We start from the raw sequence: 13546 nt of genomic DNA on the forward strand, positions 1-13546 counted from the left end.
AGGGTTTCCGAGGGTGTAAATCTTTATAGGAGTAGAAAGCCTCATCTTTCTCCTGCGGAGCGGCTGGTAGTTTCGAACCGCTGACCTTAAGGTTCGCAGCCCGATTCTTAACCACTACGCTACCAGAGTATTAGAGGAGGAAAAACTAGGGAATTGAATTCTACCGGAATGTTTCTGTGGAGGGCCAGGACCCATCTGGGCCAGGTGGATACAAAGCACATGCAGATATATGCAAATAAGCATGGCTCTCCCAGGTGTCCTTTCTTCTTCCCTTTGGGAGTCCAACTCTAACACTCGACTAGGTGGGTAAACCCCAGAACTGTGGGTGCTGGGCTCAGACACTCTTTCCTGAGCAGGAGGGAGGTTATGGGCCTCCAGTAGCATTTCATCTGCTAATCCCCAGCCTGCTGAGGTGTCAGCCTCACTGATCTCCATGAGGTGACCCCGGGTGCTGGCAGTCACTAATCTCCAACTCTAGATGCTCAAGGGCTACTCAGCAAGGCAGTGCCCTCTTTCTGGAAGTTTGAGGGGAGGGAAGAGCCCTCCCACTTCACCCTTAATGGCAAGCCCTGAAGCCCAGAGAAGCAGAAATTAGTCCAGGGTCACACAGCCTAAAATGGGCTCAGCAGCCAGCCACCCTGCCAGCCCTGGCTCTCCGCTGGTGTAGTGGCCGGGAAGACAGTTTTTCAGGGATCCTGGGAACAGGCTTTTCTCCTCAGAGCCTGTGGTTCCCACGGTTACTGAGGAGGCTGGTGCCCTCACAATCACAAGCTGCAATGAGCCTTGTCACTGTAGAATGTTCCTTTATGATCCTGCCATCCCATAAGGTGCCAGCCTCACTTCCTCGCTTTTGTCCCCACTGAGCAGTCAGAAGAGCAGGAAGTCCTTAAAAGCCTGTGCTTCACAGATAAGGTAGCTGCTGTTGTCTGTCATAAACAGGGAGCTCTCCTTCCCCCCTCTTACTACTCCACTTCCTGGCCTCTCCCCACGAAATCCTGTCCTGAGGCCCAGGCCTCCTCACCTTGCCTTCCTACCTCACATTTCCAGTCTCTCAGGTGCTCTAACTAAGGGTCAGGAAGAAAGCAGTTTACAGTGGCAAATTCTTATGAAAATGTAAAGGACTGAAAGGTTTCTAGGAATATCTGCTTTTTAAAGAGAAGAATTTGGTAACCAGTCATGTTTTTCAGTTCAAATATTTCATGTCTTTCCCCTTCTTTAAAACTTATCTATGTATCCATATAGAATTTTGAGTAAAGGCTAGACAACTTAGCTAGGACCACAAAGTTCTTATCAGTCATCCTGAGGCATATGGCATACTGAAGGACACTCTGAACTCATCTGCTGCTCTTTAAAATCATTCCCTGACTGTCCCAACCCCAAAGTTCCCCAAGCCTTCACATATACTCTGTACCCACGTCCCCCATAACCCGTAGCACATCCTGTGTTTATGTCTGTCCATCCCTCTGTTATTTGGAAGTCCTTGACAACACCCATGGAGATCCCAAGAACAGGGCTTGGCATATAGAGTAGGTGCTTAATAAATGTTCACCAAATAGACAAGCCGGCATTGACCCAGGTCAGGTTCCCAATGGAAGGGTGTCTGGCTGGCTGGAGCCCAAGGTGAGCTCCTCCGTACACTCTGCCTCCAGCCATGGCCCGAATCATCGACCTGGTACCTTGGGATGATGGCTCCACCCATATGTACGCATCCCCGGCTATCCTGCTCCCTATTGGACGGAAGCGCAACCCGCTGGCTGGCGTAAAGCACCAGCTGTATCACCCGACCCTGCCCAGCCTGCGCCGTATGGACATGGACACTGTACGGGGCTGCCTCTCTGACGAGCACTGCCAGTCCAGCACTTATTCTCGCAAAGGTCAGGCCACCTTGGCTGTCCCAGGCTCTCACTGGCACTGGATCCTCTCTGGGCCTTTGTGGACGGGTGTGAGAAGGAGAGAGATCTCAGTGGATTAAGTCACAAGTGGTAGGGGTAGGGGTCAATGGGATCAGCTGCAACTCTGCTGCTTGAAGCCTAGGAAACCTCCAGTAACCGCTTGGCATGTCTGAGCTATTAGCGACTATGCTGGAATGGGTCACCTTCTACCCACATTATTTCCCATGAGCACAGGTGTAAAAGGGGACACACTTCCAGAAGTAAGACTGTGGACAGGGCCAAAAGGTATAATTCTCATCTTTCTGGGTGCCGTAGAATTGATTGATCCCACATGACAGAGAGTTTTCTCTGTATCTTTAAGGGAGCAGATTGTCAGATCTTTCTCCCTCAGAGCCATTGGTGGGTTTGAATTGCTAACTTTTCAGTTAGCAGCCAAGGGCTCCACTGTTTGCACCTCCCGGCTTCTTAAACCAAAAACATACCTACTGTCACTGAGTTGGTTCTGACTCATAACTACCCTGTAGGACAAAGGAGGGACTGCCTCATAGGATTTTGGGAGACTGTAAATCTTTAGGGAAATAGCCTCATCTTTCTCCTTCAAAGCAGCTGGCGTATTGAAACCACTGACCTTGCAGTTAGCAGTCCAGTGCTTATCCCATAGCAGCCCCAGGGCTCTTGAGATTATGTAAATTGCCTTTCACACGGTGGAACCAATGTACACCCAACATTTCCCAATACCTGCACTAACATTTCAACTATTTCCAATCTGACAGACAAAAATTTGTATCTTAGTATAGTTTAAACATGCATTTATTTTATGTAGTGTTATTACCACGAATGAGGTTGAATGTTTTTCTAATGGCTAGAAGCCATTTGTATCTCTTTTGTGTGAAAACTACCTTTGCATGTTGTTTACCTACTGGGTAGTGATCTTGATTTCTAGGAGCTCTTCCTATAATTGGGGGATTGCCCCTCATTTGTAATACAAATAGCTATGCATTTTTTTCCATTTGTCTTTTTACTTCTATTATGTTGTTTTATGATTTTATAGAGCCAAAGTTCTCAATTTTGTCTTTAAGGCTTCTGGATTCTGAATTAGAGTTAGCAAGGCCTTCTTGCTTCAAAGTTATAAAGGACTTTGTGTTTTCTTCTAGTACTTAAATTTCATTTTTTTGTTACATTAAATCTTTGGTCTGTGTGGAGTTTATTTCATTGTAAGTGGTGAGGTATGGATGCTACTTTATTTTTTTTTAAAGACTTTTTATTATCATTTGGGTGAAAATTTAGAGCAAATTTGTTTCCCATTAACAATTTATACACATTTTGTTTTGTGACATTGGTTGCAATCCTCTCAATGTAATGAACACATTCCTCCCTAGCTTCCCAGTGTCCATTGTCCTGTCCTGCCCCTTCCTGCCTTCTGAGCTTTGTTTTGGAGCAAATGCTGCCCTTTTGGCTTATGTGGTTGATTGTACATTCCTCCCTGGTATCATTATTATTGTTGGCTTTTTAGACCTGTCTTAGTGTGGCCCTGTAGGATGAGCACTGAACTGTTAACCTAAAGGTAGATGGTTCAAACCCACCAGCTGCTTCTAGGAAACCCTACACAGACTCATTATAAGTCGGAAAAACTCGAATCAACAGCAACAACATTGTTTAGCCCAGAAGCCCTGCTAGCACTGTAGGATAAACCCTGGACTGCTAACCACAAAGTCAGCAGTTCAAATCCATCACCCACTCCCTGGGAGAAAGATGAGACTTTCTGCTCCTGTAAAGGTTTACAGTATCAGAACCCCTACATAAAGTACCATGAGTCAGAATTGACTTGCTGGCAGTGGGTTTGGTGGGTTTTATTGCTTAGCTGAATATCTCTGTTTTTTAAGGTTGTCAAATATTTCAAAAATGTTTAAAGCACAGTGTTGTCCAAATCTCTCCTGTGTGAGGGACATACAACCACCAGGGGACAAGACCCGTTTCCCTGCTTCTCCTCTTTTATAGATGAGTTTGACAATGCCCACTTTACTCTCCTGGGGGTCCCCAACAAACCCCTGCAGTGCTTGGTGAGTGTCCTTTGCCCCTGGCCCTGGATTAGCTCAGAGAGAGGACACAGCCCCAGCGTACTCCCAGCCCCAGCACTTTGGGTTCTGGGCTCTGCTCTTCGCGCAGACGCTCCAGAACCTAAGCTCAGGGCCCGCTTGGGACTCCCGGCCCGCCCCTGGCCCTGCCTCGGTTAGATGGGTCAAGTGTTAGCTCCAGACTACGGAGTGGTCTGGGACAGTCCCCCAGATTCTCGCATCTACCTCGGTGGCCCTGAATCCCATCGCCCCGGCAGGATGTCACGGAGACAGGGCAGAAGCTCCGAGGCAGGTACGGCGCTGGCAAGCTAGCGCCCATCGCTCCGGGCATCAACAGGGTCGACTGGCCCTGCTTCACGCACGCCATCGAGGATTGGTCCCACTTCGTATCCTCGGCCGGCGAGTTTAAACTGCCCTGCAGTGACAAGACGGGTCTGTCTACCCAGCGCGGAGGATGCACTAGGACCGGGCTAGAGCTGGGGCGGGAACCACGGGCAGGAAGGCAGAGCTCACGGGGGCGCTGCGGACTCACACCAGAACCTGACCGGGGAGCTGGGGAGCAGTGAGAGCAATATTGTCGGTGGGACTGAGACTGGCTGAAGGTCGGGAAAGCCCAGCTTGTCTGAGGGGAGGAGGAGGCAGACGTGAGCCCGACCCAGGCCTGAGAAGTACCCACTGACGCCTGGGGACAGGGTGTGTTTTGGGGCGAGCTAGGGGCGGAGCTTGTTCTGAGGCGGGCTGGAGGCGGAGCTTGTTCTGGGCGAGACCTGCTCCGGGCAGGTTGGGGGCGGGGCTTGTCGGGGGTGTGCTGGGAGCTCCAGAGGGGTTGCACTTTCCGCAGTTGAGAGCTTCAGTGGTTACGCAGTGCGGCACTTGAAACCGGATGTGAGCCAGAGCTGGCGGGTAGGAAAGGCTGCGCGCTGACCGCGTCCCCGGGGCCTGGTTAGGGAGCTGCGACCTGGGGAAGAGGCCAAGGGCAGGGTCTCCTAGTCCCCAGGAGGGGGCGCTGTGTGGGACGTGGGCGGGGTTCGCGCCTGTCCAAGTCTGAAGGCCCTCCCTATATCCCTCTGGCCGCTTCAGTTCTGTCTCAACCAGAACCCCAGCTTGGACCGCTACGGACAGAAGCCCCTACCTTTCGACTCCATGTAAGTGCCCAGAATCCCAGACCCGGGAGGAGGGCAGGGGTTCTTTGCTGCTCTCCCCAGCACACACCTAGTAGCTCTTGAAAATGTGTCAGAACCTGGGAAAACAGATTCACTCCAACACACCGCCAGAAAATTGCAATTTCAAAATGAATAGATGTGCAAATCTTACCAAACGGAACACCTTGTCACCTTTTCGGAGTGATCAGGTGAGCTCCGTTAAAGTGGGGCAAAGATGCAGTGTAATCCTCCTGGTGAGATGGAGGTGAGGCTCCCGGCGAGACGTCTCTCCTCATCGGAAAGTGTTCCTCTTCCCTCTCTTCCAGGAATACTTTCCGAAGCTTCGGCTCCCACTACAGGTACTGGAATGACTTCTGGAAACGCCCCCATGAGCGCCGGTCTGCCTCCGGGCTCAGTGGATTCGCCAGACCCGTCTCCGGGGCGGGGGCAGGGCCTCTCGAGGGAGGTGCCGAGAAATCCCTGCAGGCTAAAGTTCAGCCCACCTTGAGGAGTTGTTGTTAGGTGCCATTGAGTTGGTACCGACTCATAGCAACCCTATGCACAACAGAAGGAAACACTGCCCGATCCTGGGCCAACTTTGCCAATCCATCTCGCTGGGGGTCTTCCTCTTTTTCTCTGACCCTCCACCTTACCAAACATGGTATCCTTCTACAGCGATTGGTCCCTCCTGACAATATGTCCCAAGCATGAGAGACGAAGTTTGGCCATCCTGGTCTCTAAGGAGCCCTCTGGCTGCACTTCTTCCAACACAGATCTGTTGGTTCTTTTGGCAGCCCATGATACTTTCAATATTCTCCTCCAACACTATAACTCAAATGCATCAATTCTTCTGCAGTCTTTCTTATTCACTGTCCAGCTTTCGCATCCATATAAAGTTATTGAAAATACCTTGGGTGTGCTTGGGTCAGGCGCACCTTAGTCCTCAAGCTGACATCTTTGCTCTTCAACACTTTAAAAAGGTCTTGTGCAGCAGATTTGCCTAATGCAATATGTTGTTTGATTTCTTGACTGCTGATCCAAAAAGAATGAAGTCCTTGACAACTTCAAACTTTTCAGTTCTCCCTCTGTATGCATATTTTTGGAGGGATGGTGTTTTTTACTCTTGTATACCACATGACAATAGGTTCACTCAGTGGTTGACGATTAGTGAAAGATAAGGATGAAGCAAACTGGAACTGGGCAGGTGGGGGTGATAACTTGAACACTAAGCAGTGTGGCCAGAATCAGGTAGGAGTAAATAGGGAGTCACTGAAGGTTCCAGAGCTGCAGAGAGGCTGGATGGAAGCTGCGTTTTCAGAGCCTCAAAGGCAGGAAAGGTGAATGTGGGGAGAAGGCCCTGGGAAGGGCAGCCTGATTTTCTCCCAGCATGCTCTGGAGGCCACCACCTCACCTCTGTTTCTCTCCATAGTCGTGTCAACTACCTGACTCCGTGGTATTAATCTGTGAAGAGAAGGCTGACCCCAGGCTGCCGGATCATGCCGCCTCCACCCCCAGTGGGCCAGAGCACCTCTCCTCAAGAGTTCAGCCTGGTTAGAAATAAACGGAATGCTCCCACAAATGGGGCATCAGTCTCTGTGTGTGTGGTGGGTGCCATGGATGAATGGGTGTGCCCTCACCTGTCCAAACTCCTGGAGGACTGGTGGGGGGCTGGAGGGAGATGTGCTGACCCCAGGAAGAGAGTCAGTCTGAGCCTCAAGGCCCCTCCAGAGGTGGGAGGAAGGGGCAGACCTGAGAATTGGGTTTTCATTGTGGCCTTGTCCCCCTACTTGCAGCCCTACACCCAAGTCCCCTCTACCTCTGACCTTGGATTTGGGCCCTAAGGAGAAAGGAGGGCTTTAAAGTCGCAGCATCAATGGGCTCAAGCGTGGCAAAAATTGAGATTGGCCCAGGACTGGGCAGTGTTTTGTTCTGTTGTGCATAGGGTCGCTATGAGTTGATACCGACTCGATGGCACCTAACAACAACAACAAAAAGGCTTTTCAGGTGATGGACCCTGTGAGGCCCCACCATAGGAGCATGCTTTGGAGGGGTCTCTGTGAAGAGGTGGAGGCAGACTCAGGGGCTGACTGCCTGAGCCTGTTGGCTGTTTCCCTTGAAGCAGCAACAGAGTATAGACGCAAGAACACTAATGGGTCCCGGGTCCCTGAGACCATTCTGAAAAGAATGTTCCCTGTTTCCGAAGCCACTGCCAATGAACGTATCATCCCAGCAAACACTGTCTGCTATACTGTGAAGCAGCTCCAAGATTAGCCCTCCTTTACCCACCAAACCATCACCCCAAACCCTCCTGCTAAAGGAAGACGGGACAGTCATGGGGGCTCCTGGATTGACTTCAGAGTAACCCCACCCAAACAGGATAAGAGGACTGTTTCCCTCCTTTAGAGCATGGTTAGGACAGCCAGAGCCCACCCCACCCCACCCCCACCCCATCTGTGGGCCACCTTCAGGACAGATGGTAAATAGACACCAAACTGAACAACTGTCTATTCAATACTTCTGTTTGGGGGGTAGGGCGAGCTGGGGATCCATGGAATCTGTTTAAATCATGTGTAAAATCATGTCCACCTGCATGCACATCTTCTATGGGAAGGCTCTATTTTCATCTGGTTCTCAAGACAGTCCATGCCTGCAAAGGTTAAGAAACCCTGGTTTACTCTCTACCCCTATTGCATGCTAATATTCACTGCATACTGATTCCATATAAGGCTAGCAAGTCAGATGGAAGAAAGTTAAAAATTAGCAGCAGCCCCCTCACTTTGGTGGTGGTGGTTATGTGCTGTGGAGTCAGTTCCGACTCATAGCGACCCTACATAGGATTTCCAAGGCTGTAAATCTTTACGGGAACAGACAGCCTGCCTCATCTTTCTCTGGCGGAACAGCTGGTAGTTTTGAACTGCTGACCTTGAGGTTAGAAGCCCGACTCATAACCACTGTGCTATCAGAACTGGATTATACTGTTTAGAACACATTGTCATGTGATCCATTATCTCCTCCAGGCCTTGGAAAGTGAGCAAAACCAATGCTGTTCCTTTTCACACCTGGGAAAACTAAGACCACGCTGGGAGCACTATCTAGTCTCAGGCCAGAGAACTGATGGTTAAATAGAAGTCAGAACCCAGGACTCAAAACAAGTCTTAGCATTTGACAGAGTTCTCACATAGTGTGTGCTCAACATTTGTAGAATACATTCATGACCAGAATGCTGATATTTCTGCTGTCTTGAGTAGTAAATGAGGAGATAGGTTGTGGAGTTGTTTCATGTGTAAGAATCCCTTTCCAGCCAAGGCTGGCTGGAACCTTGGAAAGTTGGCAGAGGCTCCAGAAGTGTCAGAGCTGCATTCTGCGGCCTCGACTGCCCCTGCCCATTCGACAGCCCATAGGGGGAATGAATTTGCCCAAGGATGCACAATAGGGATACTAGAGACCTAGCCAGACTGGGGTTGGCCAAGACTAGCCCAAAGACTAGCCCTGCCCTAGCTGCTGAATGACTGGGCAAGTCCTTCCTGGAATCTGCCCCAGCAGACATTTGAGTCCTGTACTGAGTTCTCGGGGGAAGGTGTGGGAGGGGGAGACAGATAAGATGCTTCTAGACCAGTGGGAGAACAGGCAGGCCAGCCCAGCAATTCAAACCTGAAAGCAAAAGGTTCTATGTGGGCATATTTAGACCATAGTCCTCAAGCCCAAGATGCCGTGAATACCCTTTAGTTTAATTAGAGCTTCTTGCCCATCCATTGGATATTTAATCTACTTCATAAACAAAAACATAAGCCTAAGGAAAAGGAACTGCAGAGTAAGTGAGCATAAACAAGGCTAATACAGTAGACACTTCCTAGTTTTTAAATGCAAAGCAATGTATTAAGCGCTTTGTAGGCCATCCCACAAAGTGGGTTTAACGTTAGACCCATTTTACAGATGGTGAGATGTACTCAGAGAGGTTAAGTGACTGGTCCAAGATCATATAGCAGGTGTTCGGCAGAGCTGGGAATTGAAGTCAGCCTGCCCAAACCTGGGCCTGCACTCACTCATGTTCACCACACTCTACTGCTTCCTGGTTCTCAGCCTCCAGGTACTTTCTGCCCATTGCAAATAGATTACATCAGAAATCTCCCCTGCAGTCATGATCTTGGGGACAGGCCAGCCTTAACGTGGTCTCCATGCCTTCCTGGCCAGACCCCAACCTACTACTATGCCCCTGAGTCTCAATCCTTTACCAAAACACAAACCCACCCAGCTTTGTTGCTGTCCTGCAAAAACCTCAGGCTCTTGACCACCTCCAAACCTTTGTTCAAAACCTTCTATCTGGAACATTTTGCACATTTCTTCCCACCCACAACCCCCCTCCCTACTTCCTTGTAGGCAGTTCTCCCTCCAGTTGTGGCTTCTCCTCCTGTCCTCCCAGAAGGACCTCAGCTGTTTCAGAGGCCCCTTAGCCCACATGGATTCTCAAGGAATCCTGCTTTTACCAGCTCCTCTTCTCCCCTACCTGTGCCTGGGGCTCCAGAATGGAGCCTAGGGCCACCCAGAAATGCTGGTCTGGATTAAAGGAAACAATTACCAAATGACGTTATCAATTTCAACTCATAAGAGACCCCATGAAACCAGAAGGGACGTCCTGGGGGCGGGGACTTAGTAGAACTGCCACGGAGGGTTTTACAGACTAATCTTCACAGAATTACATCACTAGATGTTCTTCCCATGGAGCTACTGCAATAGGTTTCAACTGCCAGTTTTCTAGTTAGTAGCTGAGCACTTAATCATTGCATCATTAGGGTTCCTTTACAAATCAAAAACAACAACACAACACAAGAACACCTATACTTTCACAGGCTTCAATGGGTTGATGATCAGAACTCAACTAGAAGAAGAAAGAAGAGGGAAAAAAACAGTAACCCACTACAATGTGATGAACTTTACCTATACTTATGGATGTAGTAGCTCAAAAAATGGAACAAATCGTTACAGCGAGGATCACTCCCACCCCCTCAGTACGCAGGGTTGACAGGGATGGGCAACTTAGACATTGGTTTAATAATGTTTAATGCTTAATAATGAATATTAAGCAAAGTGAAAGAGACAAACGAGTCAACAGGGAAAGCTATTTCACATATAGAAAAAACCCACACCTTGTAGCACACAGATGTTTCCTTAAGTTTTAACGATTTAGAATACTGTATATTGTTGCTACCGAAGACATGCTTTAAAGTTTTCTGACCTACACAACATTCATGATTCATTGCCTTCCTTCTAAGAAGTCAAATGATTTCAATTTGGAGTGATGTTCTGTTTCGGAAAGCGAATTCCCGCGTGGTACGAAAAGCGTACACATGGGCTTTCTGAAAGAGATATGAAGATTGTAAGTGAATCATGCTATCCTCAAGAAATGGGAGAAGGCAAGCTTTCAAACAATTCAAAAAGGTCCTTTGGAATTAAAAACAGTCTAACACGATTTTATTTCCTATTTTGCAACAGTAGCAACAACATACAGTATTCTAAATCGTTAAAACTTAAGGAAACGTTCTCATCTGTGTGCTGTAAGGTGTGGTTTTTTTCTATACGTGAAATAGCTTTCCCTGTTGACTCGATAGTCTCTTTCACTTTACTTAATATTCATTACTTAAAATACAAATTCTATGAGATTGTATTTTTAACACTGACATCATATAAATCAAACTGGAGACATTCTTTACAGTTTTCTGACCTACACAACATTCAGAATTCATTGCCTTCTTTCTAAGAAGTCTACTGATTTCAATTTGGAGTCATATTCTGTTTCTGAAAGCGAATTCCCCAGCATGGTATGAAAAGCGTATACATGGGCTTTCTGAAAGAGATATGAAGGTTGTAATTGTTTGAATCTAGCTATCCTAAAGAAATGGGAAAAGGCGAGTTTTCAAACAATTCAAAAAGGTCCTTTGGAAACAAAAACAATCTAACATGTTATTTCCTATTTTACAACTGTAGCAACAAGATACAGTATTCTAAATCCTTACGCTTTAAGGAAACATTCTCATCTGTGTGCTACAAGGTGTGTTTTTTCTCTATATGTGAAAAAGCTTCTCCTGTTGATTCTTTAGTCTCTTTCAGATTGCTTAATATTCATTACTTAAAATACAAATTCTATGAGATTGTATTTTTAAAACTGACATCAAATGGGGATGGGCCTACAAAGGCAGGAAGTGACTGGCTTACAAACTTTCAAGAGGGAACCTAGTTTCAAACAGGGCAGGAGAAGGTAGAATCTCCACTGAATGATTTCCAGCCTGTTGGGAGGGGGCTAATGAAAGGAGATGCAGATAAGACTCGTGGGGTACAATAGTGAATAATTGTTATCAGGACTGACTGTGAGGGTTGGAAATGTAAAGGTAGATGTTTTGTAACAAACGGAGGGGAGTAACTGATTTTGCAGTCCAGGAGTGGAGTGCGGGACCGTACCAGAGAAGCAGTGATTCCAGAGATGGAAGCAGAGAAGATGTGGAGAGATGGAGCGGCTGAGAACTCTAGACCCAGAGAGGGAGAGGGGCTGTGTGCTGACAGCCGGAGGCAGGCCTGTGGGGTGTACCCTTTGGTTGTTTGATGATGCATGGATGGGATTGTAATCATTGCAATGAAATGAAATACAATAGGATGAATGTATAACTGATATTCTCCCATGTAAACCCACATACTTCACAATAAAAACGTTAAAAAAAATAATGAATGGCATTAAAAAACAACACAAAACCCACTGCCAATGAGTTGATCCCAACTCATCACAACCCTACAGCACAAAGTAGAACTTCTCCACAGGGCTCCCACGACTAAATCTTTACAAGAACAGACAGCCTCATCGTTTCCCACGCTGCAGCTGGTGGATTTGAACCTCCAATTTTGCGATTGCTGTTGTTGTTGTTAAGTGTTGTCGAGTCAATTCCGACTCCCAGTAACCCTGTATAGCGTTTCCAAGGAGTAGCTAGTAGGCTTGTACTGCTGACCTTGTGGTTCGCTGTCCAGTGCTGATCCTATAGCAGCTGTGATAGCTGTGTTTATAAAATAATGCACAAACATATCTTGACCCTGTTGCTGGCCCTCACCCATCCTGAAACCCCAGCCCCTAGGACCCACACAAGGCCTGAGGCTGGTACTGAGGGAAGGTTCCAGGGTGAGGTGAAGGCATGAGCTGGGGGAGGGGTAGCGTGAGGACACATAGTATCTGGTAGTAAGTAGCAGTAGCTTAAACATTTTGGGGTCTACCCCTTTGATACATGAAAACCTCAGTTTTATCAGAAGCTCTTGCTTCAAATTTTTGCTTTGTGCCAGCAGTGTCAGGCAAGCTGCAGGTGCTTAATAAAGACAGGGGTGAAGACCCAGGGTGGATGGGTACACACACACACACACACACACACACACACACACACACGGGGGGGGGTGGGCAGGGAGACTCCATAGCTCCCTGCTGACCTCCCACCCATCTCCTTGACCTCCTTTCAGGGCTTAAGCAGGACAGAGTATTATTTCAAGCCTGAAGCTTTTTAGATTTGCAAAAATCAATAGTGACCAAAGCTTTTCCTAGAAGTGTGACCTTCAAGGAAAAAAACTGTGAGGATAGGATGCTGAGCTTGTCACAGATGAGCATGGCCCAGGAGAGGGCTGGGATTCCTGGACAGATTTCCATGGCTTGGGTAGCCCTCAGTCCCCTTTGGGGCCTGCTTCACAGGAGGGAAGAAGGATGGGGATCCTGGGGGTTCAGGATAGAGGTTGGAGGTCGAAAGGTAACCACAATGGCTTCTGCCCTCAGCTGCCTCTGTACAGGCAGGAAGACAGAGCACAGTGGCTTCTGCCCATTCTGCCTGCTGGAGAAGCCATTTCCTGCTCCCCTGGGCAGATCCGGTGCCAGGACCAGTACCGGCCATTGTTCCTAGTTTCCTGGCCAATGAAGGCTGGGCTAGGCTGCTGTGGCTGGAGGTGGGGGCTGTAAAGGCCCCCAATGTCTACTCCCTACAAGTCCAGTCTACTTTCGTATTCACCTGCGCAGTTTCGGGCTGCCTCCGAACTTCTTGAGCATCTGTGCACAGGAACACTCAAGTCTACCTTGCCCATCTCTTGCCCATAGGGACAGTGTGAAGCTCAGACTGGCTGGTGCATAGGAAGGTCTTGTGACCATGGCTTGGCATTCAGATGGGAGGGCTGGGCTAGCTCCCTCTCACCTCTGATCTCCCTGCACTCTCCTTTGCCTGACTGGTCATGATGTTCCAGATGGTTCACATGAGGTGAGGTGCCATTACTGGCTCCATTTAATAGATGAGAAAATTGAGATTCAGAGAGGTTCAATAACTTGTTCTAGGTCCTGGAGACTCTGAGTGGCAGAGGCAGGACTCTAGTACATGCACAACTCAAAGACTGATTATATTCTTAGGTTGTACAAGCATTCTCACCATCC

General features: G+C 48.3%; 1 protein-coding gene across 1 annotated transcript; it reads left to right on the forward strand.

The window, feature by feature from the left end:
* The first annotated feature begins 909 nt into the window (after nucleotides 1–909).
* On the forward strand, nucleotides 910–6569 carry TEPP (testis, prostate and placenta expressed). Its single transcript, XM_006863567.1, has 8 exons — nucleotides 910–928; nucleotides 1650–1874; nucleotides 3891–3952; nucleotides 4225–4399; nucleotides 4809–4870; nucleotides 5048–5112; nucleotides 5436–5468; nucleotides 6539–6569. The coding sequence occupies exons 2-8, from the start codon at nucleotides 1652–1654 to the stop codon at nucleotides 6567–6569; spliced, it is 651 nt and encodes a 216-aa protein (XP_006863629.1). The 5' UTR covers nucleotides 910–928; nucleotides 1650–1651.
* Nucleotides 6570–13546: the final 6977 nt, after the last annotated feature.

The sequence above is a fragment of the Chrysochloris asiatica genome, unplaced genomic scaffold, assembly GCF_000296735.1.
Source record: "Chrysochloris asiatica unplaced genomic scaffold, ChrAsi1.0 scaffold00055, whole genome shotgun sequence".
NCBI lineage: Eukaryota > Metazoa > Chordata > Mammalia > Afrosoricida > Chrysochloridae > Chrysochloris > Chrysochloris asiatica.

Excerpts from the sequence above, each read along its gene's own strand:
- TEPP (XM_006863567.1), top strand. The coding sequence starts at position 1,652 with ATGGCCCGAATCATCGACCTGGTACCTTGGGATGATGGCTCCACCCAT. Across the intron at positions 1,875-3,890 it reads CAGCACTTATTCTCGCAAAG|ATGAGTTTGACAATGCCCAC; the intron begins GTCAGGCCACCT and ends CCTCTTTTATAG. Across the intron at positions 3,953-4,224 it reads ACAAACCCCTGCAGTGCTTG|GATGTCACGGAGACAGGGCA; the intron begins GTGAGTGTCCTT and ends TCGCCCCGGCAG.